This window comes from Asterias rubens, chromosome 1 (genome assembly GCF_902459465.1).
Source record: "Asterias rubens chromosome 1, eAstRub1.3, whole genome shotgun sequence".
In the NCBI taxonomy this organism is placed as follows: Eukaryota; Metazoa; Echinodermata; class Asteroidea; order Forcipulatida; family Asteriidae; genus Asterias; species Asterias rubens.
The window spans coordinates 31,547,975-31,565,922 of record NC_047062.1 but is presented as its reverse complement, the minus strand read 5'-3'; the positions used below and the strand labels follow the sequence as shown (position 1 = coordinate 31,565,922).

At 38.1% G+C, this 17,948-nt stretch overlaps 1 protein-coding gene across 1 annotated transcript; it reads left to right on the top strand.

Annotated features, from left to right (window-relative positions):
* Positions 1 to 15,918, top strand: LOC117294915. Its single transcript, XM_033777501.1, has 9 exons — positions 1 to 351; positions 3,018 to 3,277; positions 3,880 to 3,987; positions 5,584 to 5,768; positions 8,956 to 9,055; positions 9,710 to 9,902; positions 10,585 to 10,763; positions 12,674 to 12,781; positions 13,326 to 15,918. Exons 2-9 carry the CDS (start codon positions 3,059 to 3,061, stop codon positions 13,461 to 13,463), a joined length of 1,230 nt encoding a protein of 409 aa, XP_033633392.1. The 5' UTR covers positions 1 to 351; positions 3,018 to 3,058; the 3' UTR covers positions 13,464 to 15,918.
* The last annotated feature ends 2,030 nt before the right edge of the window (positions 15,919 to 17,948 follow it).

Sequence of the window (17,948 nt, the reverse complement as noted above, 5' to 3'; positions counted from 1 at the left end):
CACGTTCAAAATTCAATCCTTTAGAGCTTTGAACCCTCTTTGGAATTCCCCCAATTGGAAACTGATCAGCTGGCAGTTTCTGGGAGCTATAAAAAATATTTCAACATCTGTCATAGTTTACATCATCAAAAGACACCAGTGGAACAACAGTCATCTTATAGAGCAGGCTAGCTCCAATTATAAGAAAAGAGGTATACGGGTGTCTGTTCTACTGCGAAGTTCTACTGCAAAGTTCTGCGGCGCAACTTCCGTATTTTGCTGGGCTACGTTCAAATGAAAGCATAACTTCCTTAACTCATGTGATACAAACCCAGATTCAACAAGGAATCTTTATCCTGAACTCAATCGCTGGTAAGTTTGCTGATTTTTTTTTAAAATCTTGTTTGAGAAATGTTTTTCTTATTGGTTCTGATCTATTGGCTAAACAAACAAAAATTCTTACTGTTATACTTATACGTTTCTGGTAATTAAGCCAATGATGCTTCACAAGCAAGCCTGAGGAAACTTGTAAACAAGGGTGAAATGTGAACCAGAAACACCAGTGTTAATTTCCATGATAGGTGTTCTTTTTACACGTAATTACGTGTCAAACCTAGTGCACTTGACCTCCGGCAAATGTTTCTTACAAAACATATTTTGGGGCTGAACTGAGCCCAAAGCTGTGTCCACTCGCTGATAAAAAAATATTTAAGTCGGACAATATTCGAAAATATCTAGCAACGGAAAATTAATGAGTTATTGTTAAGACCCGAAATAATCATCCGCATACATTTCATAAGTGTATTTGCGAAACGCTCCTCAGACGTAAACAAAATCGTTCGAATTAGATAAAAATCGATAATTATAATTTGGACGAAAATTAGGCAATACTTTACTACTGTAATAAGGAAATTATTATCGAGTTTGTTGCAAAAAATGCTACGTATGGACAGTCGCTGTAGAAAAAAAATCACTCTTTGAGTGACTGGGAAAAATAGCCTATTCCCGCTCGGTTTCAGTCTGTAAAACGTCAAGTTTTCGGCCTACTTTATGGTTTGAAAGTCACTGATGATGAAACGAGGGAGTCTTTTGAATATTAAAAGAAATTTCTAGAAGCTGAATCGTTCGGCTGATGCAACTCTGATAAATTTCCCTACCTTCTTGAGCAGTATATTAAATGTTTATAGTGTCCTTTCACACGAGGTAGAGTTGGTAAAACTTTGACAACCATGCTAACATTAAGCAAGGGACCCTTGTTAAATTGCGTCGTGTGAAAAGGGTTTTTGTTCCATTATAAGAAGTGTTATAACGAGTAATGTAAGACAATGTGGAATTGCATTTTGTAACAGACTCAACATGAGTTTAAAGATATCTGTCTTACTGCATACATTTAAATGAAAATTAAAACACCATCTTTCTGTTTGGCCTTCAATAAAGACTCTGTAAGAGCCGAAACCTCAGGTTATTATTTACTATTGTGTATTATGTTTTTATTTATAGTGAACTCATGTCAACCTTCTTTACCTAGTCTCTGCTGCCATCCTGTTACTCTATTTTCGGTTATAAAATGTTCGTGTTTTGGACTCTAGTTTTGTCTGTCCAGTTCTGCCTGTCTAATAGGGAAAACCTCAAAAGCAAATCTGAGCTTCTTTCTTTCCTTTGTATACGGACAGGATGTATACATACATTAACACAATGGTATGTACAACGTAATATCAAATACATAAAGGCATATACTGTGTATTCATTCTGAACAGGTATAATGACGTACATAATGCATGTACTGTTTAGTGTTCAATACAATTAAGGACAGTGTAAACAAAATGGTTTTTATTCGATTGCGAGTCATTGCAAACATTGGTCGAAAGAAAATTCTAGAAAACCATATCGCTGATGTAACACTGACGATTGTTGTCTTTTTTAATTTGGAATATTGTTAAAAAGCGCCAATTCATCGTTTATTTTGCGTTCAATGTTTGCATCATCATTGCGTGAATCATAATGAACTGAGTGGCATAGGCATTGTATTTATACAGAGCATGAACTACACGTTATAGAATATGGAATAATGTCCAACAAACAATGACGTAATGTTTTGATTGTATTTCACCATGCGTGCACGGACCCACGCATACATAAGCGCATGGGACGTGGAATAGGGTTGACAGAATCGGAAAAGCATCGCATACGACCATACGACACACATTGCATGATGTTGACTTCAATTATTTGAAAACAAGTGGTAAGTTCTGGATGATCACCGAATGGTCAACTTAAAAATAATGTCTTTCCTTTTTGAAAATATAAAAAAATATTTTAAGAAAACTCACGCATGGGAGTCAGCGCGGGGTCAAACCAACGCGCAAGAGAAATGCGCATGGAAAATTGTTAATGACCTGATGTTTCGACCCTACCAGAATCTTTCTCGAAGGCTAAATTGAAAGGGAGTGTGCGGAAAATGTTATGCCAATGCCATGATAAGCTTCGTATCATAGGAATAATGTGTTTTTTCCGGTTTATTATTATTCATTTATTTAAATTTATGTTGTGTATGCTCTTTGAATATTTAAATAAATACGGTTCGGTTCACTGGTGGTACTTGTTTGGTTGACAGTTAAAAAAACATTAGGCTGTAACTTCTCCGGATCATTTTAAACCAAGGAGCGCATGAACGCTACTTATTAAAACATTATGCTAATTTATTCAGATATTCACATGACTTAATTAATACATGTTTTACAACTTTGTCCCGAGATTATCTTGGGCATTTCTTGTATGATAGGCCTACTTCAAAGGAAGAGTAAACTCATGAAATTATTGTATTCCTGGAACATAATTAAATAAAACTCATGCTGAAGCACTCCAATGCTTATGGCTGTTATTTTTAAATAGTATTAAAATATAATAAAATCAACCCTTCGATTCGACAGGGACCCCCCCCCCCGCCCAGCCCCAGTCAAATATTCAAGGGGTTTACTGTATGTTTGTTTACATAAACTACTGTAATATTCATCTCGTCATTCTTTTTGTCGTTGCAGATTGTCCATCAAGTTTTTTTGTCAACGAAAATGAGAAAGCAATGCTAACTGGAATGATGTCTACAAATGGCGCGATGTCCAGCGAGTTTAGTGGGGACGGGGTCTTCGAGCCGGAGTTTGAGCTCACCCCTCTGATAAAAGAAGAGCTCCGCACCACAATACGCAACCGGAGAATCAACAGCGGCAAATCGGACGACTTGAGCTACGATGACGGTCCTAAACCACAGTACAAGGTGAATATTGATTGTGTGCCACGCCAGGTAATAGACGAGTTTTTGCCACCCCCTCCCCCATGGCCACATACTTTAACACACTATTTTTATATTGTATAGAAATATCCCCCCCCCCCGAGAACAAACAAAGATTGACTTAAACGGGGTTTGGACCTGAACCCTCTGGATTAACATGCTGGCGCACTACCAACTGAGCTATCTAGCCATATGTCGGCTCCCAACCTTGTGTGGTTATTAGTGGAATATTTAGAGAAACGCAGAGTGTAAAATGACAGTTTTATAAATTTGTGCATTCGTTCCAAACTGATGTACATTTGTATTTTGAGTGCACTTGTAAAAAGTACAGCTTGGACAAATGGACTCACACAGGGAAAACTTCACAATTAAAGAAACATAAGAAGTAAAAGTTGATGAATTAAAAACAAAATATGACTGTTTCTTTTTAAACGACTGTGCCCCTGAGTCTAATATTAAAAATATCTCTGAATGAATACTCATTACGGTATTAGATACGATACTTCATTACCACTCTCTGAGCTCAGACGGATCAATATTAACCGGCAACATTGTAATAACATGTCAAACATTTTATTCAAACTAGTTTTTAATTTGTTCCTCCTTAATTTCAGCTGACCCCCGAAGAAGAGGAGAAGCGAGAATTGAGACGGGATCGCAACCGTGTAGCTGCCGCTAAGTGTCGCATCAAAAGGAAGACAGAAGTCTGTGGTTTAACAATGGTGAGATTCTAAACACATTTTCATTTCCCGATTTGGTTAAAACATCTCTGCATGTGGTAAATTTATTACATTATTAATTTGTTAGACTTGCCAATTGCAGAAGCCATTTTGATGCGCGATTACCCATTTTTCTGTAATTGCTTTGATTATTGTTCTGTCCTGTAGACAACCAGAGCTTACCGATCGAAACGTCGAGATGTTGCCTAATTACTCCTATGGATAAATCGAGCAATGGTGTTACCGCAAATATTACAAAGGCTGTACCTCCGCCATGAACGGATTTTAAATCATACTCCTATACATGGTCCTACTGATAACTTCACTTATATAAATGTGTCTACACCATGCGAAGTGTCAAATCCTTATCAAAAGTGTGTTGATGTGTTTTATGTCGTTCATGAATAATGACCGTCGTTGCATCGATACACCTTGTTTTGAAACAGGTTGCGTGCTCAATTTTTTTCTGAGAAGTATTTTCCATAAAAAAACAATACACGACCTCAAAACTTCATTGTCCCACTAAACGGATAGATTATATGATTGTGTGACGTCACTTATCACGCACGAGCCATGCGTTTACCAGGCACTTCCGTTTCAAAAGGATACGTTGAGCGTAAACAAATTGGAATCAGGTGATTTTGTTTGTTCCTCAATTTCACTCGTCAATGTGTCAATTCATATTGATAAGTTTTGCTTGAAGTCATGTGATGAAGCATTGGGTGGGGGGGGGGGGGGCTGTCAACCAGTGGCTTATTATCGTTATTATTTCAGGGTACCCGTTTCCCATCCTATTGTAAGCTCTACTTGTTTATCAGTGCCAATAATGAAAGTGACATGTGCAGGCTGTTTCTGGTTGCCTATTGCATTATATACAAAACAGTGAACATGCGTCCGTTAAAGTTAAACATGTTGCAACTCCGTGGACAAATTGTACTCACAGGCAGACATTGCTTCACGGAGGCAATGAAGGCGAGTGCTTCCATGCCTCCTGGTCATTGCCTTGGTGTCATATTAGTAGAAATGTAACATTTACCCATCTATAGGGTGCCCTTTACCGAGGATAAAATGCCCAGGTGCACTTGCCCTTTCAAAAACGATAGAGTCCTCAGTATGAGTGTGGAAAATTACTACATCCAACCTCACATTACAATGGTTTACACTATTGTCACTATAAATACCCTTCCAGTGTGAGATTTGTCAACATCCAGACACCCCATGACATCGTGTTGGTCTGTACGTGGGTCTGTGCATTCTTGTAAGGGGAATTGTTGGTTCGTTCCTGACTTTTTCAGAGCGAAATTTGAAACATGGCGTCACTGGGTTTCAACAACCAATGGTTCTTTCCATTCCAAAGAGGAATTTCCGTCGATCAAAAGGTTAACTGTTCAAGGCACCGTTCTGATGGAATAGTCAGAAACGCGTCAGAAATAATGTCAGAAACGCGTGTCTGGCCTTGAACGTCAAAGCAACACCAATGAGGGCCCCCTGCGTTCCCCTAATACGGAATTGAAGCAGTTTTATCAATGGAATTGTCCTATACTTATAGTTTTTTCCAGACGTTTTTATTCATGTCTGACTCCTTCTTTTCATGCACAGGAATCTGAGCGGCTGCAGTTGACCAATGAGAGACTACGTGAAGAGATCCAGAGACTCAAGGATGAAAAGAGAGTCATTCTACAACTGATTAATTCACATCGGCCATCTTGTATTGTTACACCACCGATCAATGTCCCGGATGTCCAGATGGCGCAGGCTACGTCATCGTCCTACGACTCGGTCAGGTGACGGCCCTTGACGGTCCGTGACGGCTGATGACGACGACAAAACACTTTGCAGGAACTATATTCATGTGTCGTGTGTTCTATTCACATGCACAACGTGTTTTCACATTTTCAGACTTTTAATATGACCAGTGACGTATGTCTAAGGAAATAGCCTGATGTTTAAAGTATGACTGACGTTTGTTTTCCAACGTCATTCCAGAAAAGTTGGTTTGTTTAGACGATCTGCACGTCATGGGAACTTGGCAAGCTCCCACATAGGAGGATATAAACACCAAGCTGGCAACAAACGTTGGCAAACGTTCCATGCTAAGATTGTACAGAATGATGCCAACAGGTCACCGGTTTGCTCCGTTGAAATATCTAGAAAGTAACTTCATGTTTTTACGAAGGCCCATTAACGGCAACATACAAACTGTTGTTACGGACTCACACTCCGTTATTACGCATCCACAACCGAATACGCTTCACAACCGAACACGCTTCACAATCCGTTATTATGATAGACTGATTTGTTTCGCCAATCTGACACGGAGACTCCGTAATTACCGATTCACAAATAAGCCGTTATTACGGAACCACAATCTACAAATAACGTCCCTCCTTTGTGAGTCCGTAAACGGTGTGTAAACCATGATAACGGAACGTTAATTCGTAATATTGTAAACTCGTAACATCGATTGTGAATCTGTACGGACATTGGGCCAGTATAAATCTGTGATGTTTATGTCGTAGCTGTGGGGCATTTAGTATAACTACCTAAATACGGCTCTTTACCGTAAATATGTTATCACTTTATCAGCAAAATGTATTATACGGTATTTTATAAGAAAGTGCAAGTTTTGAATATAATATAAAGCCTACAATGTACTTTTGTATTGCGCCTTTTGTACTGTAAATGAAAACTATTTTGTCGATTTAACTTACTATTTTCTTCAATGAGTATGTGCACTTTTTCTGAACCATCGCGTAAAATCCTTGTCTACCAAAATACCAAAACATTTTATTCGGGTTCGGAGGTCCAACAACTGGACTACCAGCGTCGCAATTTTAAATCCAAACACAGGTTTTGATTTCTAAAGTTGGCTGTTATCATCAATATTAAAAGTCTACAGCTATCTCCTGAAGACCATTACAGCATATACTGAATTAAACGTCGAGTTGTTGAAACACCGATTCTTTTTAGAGTGACAACAACTCACAGGCACGGAGAGTAAACGGCCATGTACTTATAATGATGTCTTAAATGATCATGCCAAACCTCGATAGAATGTGAACAGTCGAACGCAGTTATACAACATTTTGTTTTGTGTTTTGAATAATCTATGAGATTTGTTTAGTTTCTGACATAACCAAACCCACATTGTATGTACATCAAATCTTGCATTGGTAGAACGTAAACTGTCGAACACAGTTATACGAAAATCAGGTTTTGTTAACTTTGATATAATATTTTGTTTACTTTCTATATGATAAAATCCGCATTGTACTTTGCTGCACTACCTCATTAATGTGCAGTTGACATAACACTATAACATGACCCTGTACATAGGTTATATATCTCATTAAATTATTTGTGATTTTATATCACTTTATATCAGTGTACAGTGTACTTTTCTTATTTAATACCTTGTTATAACAATAATAATATCGAAGCATTATATAGCGCACGTACCTATCAAACAAGGTACTCAAGGCGCTGAGTATATACAAACTTTCAGAAAGATATGTTATTGAAGTGATGAATTCTGAGACCCAATTAAGTAGCACCTTATAAGGGTTTACAAGGTGCTACTTTATAAAACACAAATCTGGAGTATCAATACCATGGGCATTACTAAGTAAGACGACACACGCATGCGCATCTCCTGTCACACGCATGCGCATATCCTGTTATACTAAGAGTTAAGTATAAAATCACACTGAAAGAGGCTCTCCTGAAGAGCACGTTATAAATATATTTTGCTTGTAATAACACAGGAATGCATCGTCTACAGTTGCAGATTCTGATGATTAGGCCTAATACTATTAGCCACTTTGATAGATTTACTATATTTTGTACTTTCTATTTATGTAATATTTATATAAACGTTGGTGTTTTTTGCAATAAAGCAAACATAACGTGAGTACTTCAATAACATGTGGCTGCATTTTGTTTTTAAAGGCTCAGTCTCTATTTGTAAACACATTTATTTTGTTAGTTTAAATACAGCAGTAAAATGTCAATTACATTTGCATCAACAAAACAATTCAATTAACATAAACTCAAGTCAGAATTCGACCAGAAAAGATTTCTCCAAATTATCGGGAAGCTCGGGCAGGGCAAGATTAAATTTGAAGGGACAACTTCTTTAACGTACATGTCGTATTGCTGAAATGAGCATTGACTTGCTATATAATGACTCGTTATTTACACGAGAAAATATTCTTATGTAGAGCCAAACTAATTTAATGCCCCCCCCTTCCCCTCACCCTTGTGTTCGTAATTTCTCAAAAGTTAATTGAGTATACATCGGGGCAGTCCTTACACAATGCATTTTGGCTTGCAAGCAAGATCTCTGCTTACTATTGTGCTTAGCAAGTTGCGTAAGCCAGTACTCCAGATCGACAAAATAAACGGAACTTTGATTGAAGTTGTGCACACACGGGACGTGTGGCGGTTTGAAACACGCGTTTAGATGACTATGGTGGTTATAACACAAACAAGAAGCTATAACTGTACTTGGTTGCAAAAATTTCCACGATCCGCCACTGGAAAAAAACTAGTTTAAATTGCCATAAATATCTTCAAATTTTCTGCTGACTGGTATTGCACAGCAATGGTGCAATAATATCTACCCCCACTAACAACAGGCAGTGAATCACAGTGACGTCACTCCATTGAACGCAGCCTTAGACACGTTGGAACTCAACACAACGGAAAATGCGCATTGACACGTTTTCCCGATCAGCTATTATACTGTACGGCTATAAAAGCAAGTTGTTCCACTCCACTCTTCATTCAGATCGCATGCAAGCCACACGAAGCATCTACATGTATGTGTAATCGGTGAGCCGCTAAATCAAGCATACAACAGTCGTTGATCAAGGAAACGTAGGTTCGTTTGTTATCGTAATTGCGCCACGGGGGAAAAACGAAACATAAGACAGCCGTATACAAATCAATTCGGTTGTTTGATCCTTTTAGCGTTGAACAGGAAGGGGTCCTGGAGTTGCTTGGATACAATCCCAAGTACATGCTACCCATTCCATCGCACATAAAACAGCCGTCAATATCAATCCAGGGGGTGAGAGTCTGTGTCGTCATTATTATTATCGCGTAATAGCGTCATTGCGAAATTTACCTTCAAATCTTGCAATATTAAAAGAAAAATCGTTTATCTCACGTGTACAAAATCCGCGCTGCTGGTACTGAATTCTACTACAGAATAAAAACTCAGTTTTCTTTCGTGTTTGGAGAACATTTTGAAAAAGTTTCTTTCTGGTCTGGTTCCAAAAGCTACTGGGTTAATTAATGTTTGATCCTCACGGGTCAGAAGACCGCGTCGGGTATTCCCCTGAAATATTGCACATGACCGTTGGACTTGGGTAAAAACCCACGCCCCAGAAATATTTCAGGGGCGTCACCATAGAAACTTCTAGAATATTCCCCAGACGCTATTATTAAAAAAAAAAACGCCCAAATAGAAACAATGAAACATGTCAACGCACGTCTTGGCAATGGATGACGTCATATTCTATTTATACCAGTTGTTATGTTGTACAAAAACGTTAGGTAAATACGCGATTTGTTTACCATAACAGAGCATTACTATCGTTGTGTGTCTCTTTGACAGGTTTACTATAGTAAGCGCAACTTATAACAGCTTATCAACCGTTAGCAGACTGACCCCACAACTGAGAGAAGTTTGCAGTCAAGAGTTTGTTAGGACGTCTAACAAATACATTTACCAGAAATGGCTTCGCAAGTGGAGTATAATTCGCCAGTAGCAACCCAGACTGGTTGGGAACCGTTTAGTACTCCATTGGGGTTTCTCTCGGCAAGATTTGATGATGATGACGATAATGGGAACCAGGACAATGCGGATTCATCTTCAAGACACCATCTTCAATCAAAGACACCAGTCTCAAAAAGTAAGTTTTCTTCCAGTTGTTGAAAGTTGCAAGTTACACTTTTGGGATTTTTGATCAAATTGTTTTTATATGTATTGTCAATTTGCTGGGACAGTTACGTTTTACTTTCTGAATATTCTAATACATAAGAGTAAACAACAATAAGTATTCATGTGACTGTTGTTGATACATGCTGATTGGTCCGCTGATGATGATGTTTTTTTTATGTTAATTTTTGTTTAAATTAATTAATTAATTTTTTGTTTATTGTATTATTATTATTTTTATTTTTTTTAAAGGGGTTGTCTCTTTGTGTGTATTTTTTTAATTCGCATTGAAATTTGTTTGGAGTACCTTTTCATTTATTTTATTTTATTTTAATTTTATTTTATTTATTTGTTATTTGATTTTATTTTTTGGGGGTGGGGGTTGTTTTTTGTGATGTTGTGTGTGATGATGGTTATGTTTGTGGTCCTTATGTTTTTGTAACTCATTTTCCGATCTAATACTTAATGGGTTTACCATCATGAGACATCAAGTTAATAAATAACAGAAAAACAATATTTCTCCCACGGTCTTATGACAGCTCGGAGACAAGAGTTTTCCTCCACCGGACATTCCAACTTCGTTCCCTCGGTATTCAAACACTCCCCTAGCTCTCGTCCCCGCGATTCACACCCCTATCATTTTGTATCATTTCCAGGGCCATATTGCAGGTCAATTAGCACCGACTCCGAAGAGTCTGAGGATGATGAGTTTGAGCTTCGACCCCTCATCAAGGAAGAGCTTAGGAATTCAATCCAGAAGAGGAGATGGCAAATGGGATTGATAGACTGGGGCCTGGAAGACTATGACAAGAAGAGAGGTCCCAAAGACAACAAGGTAAGACTTTTAGCTTTTAGGACAATATGGTAGGACTTTTAGCTTCGAATAGCTGCGATCCAAAGCGACTGGAGGGGGAGACCACGCATGGGTGAGTGGCGAACTCAACATCGTGGTCTCCCGTTCCAGTCGCTTCAAGTGTTTACGAAGCTGTCCAAGCCACGAAGCAAGCCACGAAGGCCTCGACAAAGGGCGAGGTATGACTGGGAACAACACACTGAGGAGCCATCCATTGATATTGACACTGATAACTACTTTATTGCATGATTGCGCAAACATCTACAACTTTAATAGTGCAAAAGGGGAAACCCCCGTAGGCTAGGCACACACCGGCCCAATAAAGGGGGGACCCTTGATCACACATCAGAATAGATCAATCAGAAGACAACAGTACAAACGCATAAACGACAGTAGAAAACTTGAAAAGTTCAGTCCTTAGGATTATCAGCGTCTTAAAACAGCAACTAGGCGGGAGGGGGGGGGGCAAGGCTCGATATTTCCACTGGACCGCTGGCCCAATGCCAGTGTTTTTAGCATTGGCTCATTAACATTATTATATCTTATGATGGTTTAATTCCGGCTTTCTTGTGTAATGCCATTAGTTCAAATGTTGACTTTCAGTCTGATTTGTGTTGATTAGTGACCAACTACATACAAAAGGCAGGAGATAAATACTCTTAGTGCTTGCTCAAATTAATACTTTGAAGCCATGTGGTATTGTGGGGGGTTTCCCCTTAATTTTAAGCTGTGGGTTTGGGGGCTTCAAACCACCATCCAACCGTTCGTTCACATGGTATTTACTTACCTGCATTTACATTTAAACACCACACCAGAAATTGTTGACCATATTTGTTTTATATTATGCCTAAAATCAAAGCTGAAGCATCCAAGTTCCACCTACGCTGTTACATTTTGTTATACTTCTTTTGCGCAGTTGCAACCGATCGCTAATGATGTTCGATTTCTCACCGTCTTGAGAAATCCCCCATATATTGTATACATGTCTACAGATGACCCATATAACATCCTCTGTGGCTCACTCCCATTTCCAAGTAAGCAGTCACATTCCTTTGCTATGACCTCAAGGTCCCCCAGTACTGACCATTGCTCATGTTAACCACAATGTCCTCCAGTTATTGTTCTATTATTGAAATGATGTCACTCATCTTGTGATACTTTGGTGGCATCATTTCTAAGTCAAGACTTTCCAAACCACAAAAAAACTTTTAATTTGAACATCTCAGGCTCCTCCTACTCGGTTTTCTCGTATATGCCACTCTTGGTTTTGGCTCCTCCTACTCGGTTTTCCCGTATATGCCACTCTTGGTTTTGGCTACTCCTACTCGGTTTTCCCGTATATGCCACTCTTGGTTTTGGCTACTCCTACTCGGTTTTCCCGTATGCTATAAGGGTGCAAGAGATTTGCCTTTCACGAATACCTGCGAGCTAGGCACACCAGTGCCACCACTTTTTCTATTGTCATTGCTCTATGGTATGATCATGGAGGAAGAACTCAATGGTATGATACAAGATGCCACCATACAAGTAGGCCTAAGAACTTGTATAATTAAAAGATCAGACCCATACGTTATTTCAAGTCTATTGTCTTTAGTCGGTCTCCTCCCCGCTCGCTATGATTCCGTTCACCAGTACAACTAACGATAGAATAGAGATAAGGGTCTTCGTAAAGAGCATCTTTGTCTATAGGACCATTGCATCTGAAACGTCCAAACATCCAAAATGTCTACCGCCCTCCTGCGATATGAAAAGTGAAAGTCAACGGACATCCACGCTGAACTTCTTTTACCACACTTATTAACACGAGTGTAATGCACAGCGATATCGCATTATTTATTACTAAAATGAGATTTGAGGGTTTACAATTTGTTATTTTCGTATCATGTTTTCAGCTGACGGGAGAGGAGTTGAAGAAAAGAGAGGACAGGAAGAATAGAAATCGACTCGCAGCCGCCAAGTGTCGGCAAAAGAAGCGCAGCCGACAGGATGAACTGCAAAGGGTAAGGAGCAATGATAGGAAAATGAAGGCCCTTTCGAAAACACGGGCTTTGGCTCGGGCGGCTCTGTCCGCCTCATTGAAGACCCGTTAGAAAAGCACGCGGTTTTCTTAACTGATGGGGCCTAAGCCTAAAAAGCATTGTTTTCGAAAAGGGCCAAAGTAGTTTGGGAAAAAATGTCATAACTTATAACTGTGGCTATGGCTGAAAGGCTTGGACTTCGCTGCTGTTTCTAAAGCCAACAGCCATAGCCGTACCCGAAGTCATTACAGATCGAGGTAGGACCACCACTGGTTAAGGGAAGGTATAAAATTAATTCTCGAGAAGAATGACACTTTATCCAGCCAATTATACAATACTTTCCACACTTTAACCAAATTTATAATTATACCAGTAAAACAAAGCAATTATTTTTTAGAGTCAAGTGATTTCTCCTAAAAACGATGTTGTTTGTTAATAGATTGTTTTGCGACTTCTGGTAGCAATATACCCAATTCCCCAATTTTTAAAGCCTTAAATAATGCTGTCTTGTTTTCAATTCACGCAGACGATGGAATCCCTCGAGACTAGACGAGATGAGCTGATGACGCTGAAGGACAAACTGAGTCAAGAGAAGGCACAGCTCCGTCAGATGGTAGAAGAGCATTTCAAATTGTGTAAACCGAGCATGCCCAGAACAACGTAATGGAACCCACGACGAAAAACTGGCTTGTTCAAACCGGCGGCTCTGGACCAAAGAACCACGACGTATATTACAGAACGTTGACGGGAAAATGAGTAGGGAAACTTGCATGCGTGGACGAGAAACCATCTTTGAAGAAATTTGTAAATCACAGAGGACTACATATTGAAGACAACCATACTATAGTAATAGTTGACTGAATCTATGATTCTGCTGATGCAATTTCAAACTGACTAAATATTTTGTCTGAAACTTCAAGACACACTTTCTCAGAAACGGCCGGCTGCGTACCTTATAGGAAACAGGGAATCTAGAGGCTTACAGTTGTATTGGATTCTGCAGAACTATATATTATTAGAAGAAAACCGTACTTGTGGATCTCAATTTGTAACTATATGATGATGCAATTTGAATTCACTGTGAACATTTTACTTTTGTATGAAACTTCAAGAGAACAATTCTCAGAAAATTGGAGGGCCTCAAGAGAGCATGGCCATCACGGCAGATACCAAGTTAAAGTGATATCTTCGACAGGACGTCTTTATGTTGTGTACAAAGTCCCAAACTTTTCATTGAAAGTGACGGTTGAATATCGTTTGGCTATACGAGTCCTCATGGGATTTGTTATGGCTCCAAAAATTACCTATAAACTGCCTATTTATATAAACGGATCTCCCGCAAACTGCACAAACTCTGTAAATGACTATTATAAACTGCCTATTTATATGAACGGATCTCCCGCAGATTGCACAAACTCTGTAAATGACTATTATATGACGAAGAGAAAATCCACAAGTTACTTATCAGTTACACTCAAAAGAATACCCGGGTCAGATTTGACCCGAATCCATGTCACGTTGGGCCCAGCCCTTTATACGGGTAAGAGGCTTAAATAACACATCGTGTTCGTGTGGCAACTCACACCTGTTACCTTCATGTTATTCCTTTTCCAGAACTTAGTTGAATCAAACATACAATATCAGAAACACAAAAGGGATTTTATGAGTTTCATTAACCCAATGCAAAATATGGTCATAGTTTATTTTGTGATGGGCCCCGTAAAAACGAGTGGACAAGGACTAAAAACACTAATATTTTTTAGAAGGTTTTGGAAGGTTTCTGAATATCACAATTTTGTTTTAAACAACATTGTTAACTGCCTTGGAAGCTCAAAGAATCCGAGTATGAAAAGCATGCAATTTTGTATTTGAATGATATTGCTTAAGTAATATTGAGAATAACCCAATGTATAGGGTTATCAATTAGTTTCCCATTGAGTTTGTATAACTTTTATATACTGATTGATCAGCTTGACTTTTGATATACAAAATATATTTTAGTAGTTTCTTATAGGTGAATACTACATTGCATACTATTTATGTGTGAAACAATTCTTTAATACTATAGGGAATACTATTTATCTATGAATAACTTCTAATCCCAATAATTGAAGGTTGTTGAGCTAAGTTTATTTAAAATTTATTTCAGATTTTCAAGTAGTCTGCCCTACATAAATCACTACTTTTTTATGGAGTTTAAGTTTGGTAAAAACTATTGTACCCTATGGTTTTGTTTTTGTGGATATTTATGCCTCTATTTAATTACTTATTTATGTCTGTGTTTATTTCTTATTTATTTATATATTGTCTGAAAAATAACTTGAAATAAAATTGTACTTATTTGCATGTGAGTTCGATGATTAATGCCTATACCACTTATTGTTGTCATAAAATGACACTACTGACGCAGAGTTGGAGGAAATTGCTCTTAGAATCATGTTTAACTGGACAATGTATAGGAGGTATATGGGATTGTGTCATTGATACTACAAACATGATTTGGCAAATCAGTCAGAATATGTCATGAGAATTCATACCCAATATATTAAATCAAAGAAGTGACCATAATTGCATTTAGTTAAAAGGCAGAAACTTCAATAGGTATGGAGGCATCATCTAGAAGCCGATGCTTGTGGTGAGATGCCTGACGGACAGACAAACAGAACATACACAGAAACAAGAACGTACGGACGAACGTATAGAACAAGGACATAAATGGTAGGGAAAAAACCAAGTCAGCAAGTAGTTTCTACTGAAGACAAGCAGAGTATACTGATTGAAACGTCGAGACCACGCCGGCTCTTTTCAGAGCCAAAACTCGCACACACAAAAACAATTAAAACTTGTTTGTTTCTGCAAGTTCACTATTTAATTAAAGTTAATTCTTAGGTCAAGTTGCGTAAAAAAAATTTTGACAAATTATTTGATAACAAGCTTTGTTTTGTTATACTGTGAGGGGAGGGCTCTTTTATATAAACGCTTTTGAATTGAATCAATTAAGCGTAACAAAGACACAATGGGAAAGAGCAGAAACTTTTAGGTTTGTGAATATCTTAAAGTCACCTGGAAGTGGTATTTTTTCAAAATAAAGCTTTTGTCACCAATATATGTGTTTTGATGAGTGGAATGTGAATAAACAGTTAACTAAGGTTTAAAAAAATCAGTTCTTATGTTATTTACAAATTTAAGAGTAGACCCCGACCCGAGAGGGCGCTGTTCGTGACGTCAATCGAGGCAGACTTTGCCTGTAATGCGTAATTTTTTTTTCCGGCAATGCCGACCAGGTGTATTGCTGCTGAATGCAGAAAAACACTTTTTGAAGTGTACCAACTCACGACTTGGACGTACATGTACTTTGCACGTGTGTTTACTATACGCATTGCAGGCAAAGTCTGCCTCGATTGACGTCACAAAAGGGGTAGGCGGAGTCAGCCCCCAAACAACTTTATATATATTTTTAAACATATAAATCGTGACAAACAATTACTAAAAAAAAATTATTTTATTGTTCGTAAGCATATACTCTTATGTTTGAAAGAAAAAAATATATATTTCCTGGTGACTTTAAGCATGAAGTTAAAGGTTTTAGTTTACTGTGGATAAGCATAATATTATGGCAATGACAGTAAAGTTAGTTTGATATTGCATATTGGATATTCACGTATGTTTGATACAGCGACGAGAATGTCAGATATCAAATATCGGTGTACAGGGTAGACATTAACCATACAGACCTAAACATGAATGTCCAATATTCAATATCGAAAAAGCAACATTGCATGGTGGAAATAAGATATAGAAGAGTTTGCGGTAACACCATGTAATGACTATCTCTAAATGAGTTGGGGTGGTTCTGAAAAGAACCGTTGGTTTAACTCGACGTTTCGATCAGTATGCTTTGATCGTCTTCTTCGCTGTACAAACATATGTGAATGTCGTTATCAAACTAACTTTACTGTCACTGTGAAAGTACCGACAAAGGGAGATGCAAATTTACAGGTGTGGTTTGGTGTTGTTTTTGTTTTTTTTTTTTTGGGGGGGGGGGGCTATCCATTAACCGTTGCAAGACTCCAAATAAACTGATTGATTGAAACTCCACCGATGAGGAAGTATGGCATAGGTTTGGAGGGCATTTCCTCCTGGACCACTTTAGGTCCCGAGAGAGATATGTGTTTCGCCTGATAGGAAGTTCCCGTTTACCTCATTTTAAATTTGGATCCATGAAATTCCCCCAGAAATTTTATGATGAGCAAGTAATTGGTATTTTCCTTACGTAAATTCAAAAGATATTGTAAGTTTGAACTTTTTGGTTCCCCATTATTGACGAATGCTAGAGTTTTGTAATCATGTTAACTAAACTGTACATTAACTTGATTAAAATAGGGTGAGATTACCCGTAAGCATGGGTTTTATAATCATCTATTTACCAATATCTTGATTCAAAGATTCTTGTTTATGCAAGAAGCGTGAGTTTGTTTTGTAAAAATCACTATTAGTGTACATTGTCTTGATTCAAAAGGCTGGGCTTACCAGAAGCATGACTTCGTGTAAAGACAAACCTGTATCCCATCTCATTTAATAAATATTCAGCACTTAAAGGAACATTACAGAATTTGTTTGGCTAGCAAAAAAGTTGCTGGCAGTGTAAGCACTTTATGTAATCCACCATATACATAAACTGACAAACCTGTAGAAGTTTGATTTCGATCGGCCATCTGGGTCACGAGAGAATAGTGAAAAACCGTAAGTTTTATGTAAATCTGTGATTTTCACACGATTTTTGTTTCTTACCAATTCTGTAACGTTCCTTTAAGAGCCAAGAATTTGAACGAATACAAATTATTTTCACAAACAACAATTGCCTCATCTGTTTTATCTAAAATTACACGCTCCACTACATAGACAGGCCAAGTCCCTTGAATACATAGAAACAGGGCTCCCACGCAATATGTTGAGACAACAAATATAATAAAAAAAATTAAAAAACGGGCACTAACTTTTAACATGTCTCAATTGAATCCGTGAGAGACTTGCACTCCAGCCTCCACCCCACCCCGATGTACAGTTAACAATTGAGGTAGAAAACCAACCGCCATCAATGGTGTAGTGTTATTGAACTTATTGAGTTCTTTTTCCGTCTATTGTTTTT

Coding starts and splice junctions, on each gene's coding strand:
- LOC117294915 (XM_033777501.1), top strand. CDS start 3,059: ATGCTAACTGGAATGATGTCTACAAATGGCGCGATGTCCAGCGAGTTT. Junction 3,988..5,583: donor AAGTCTGTGGTTTAACAATG/GTGAGATTCTAA, acceptor TTTCATGCACAG/GAATCTGAGCGGCTGCAGTT. Junction 9,903..10,584: donor AAAGACACCAGTCTCAAAAA/GTAAGTTTTCTT, acceptor TATCATTTCCAG/GGCCATATTGCAGGTCAATT.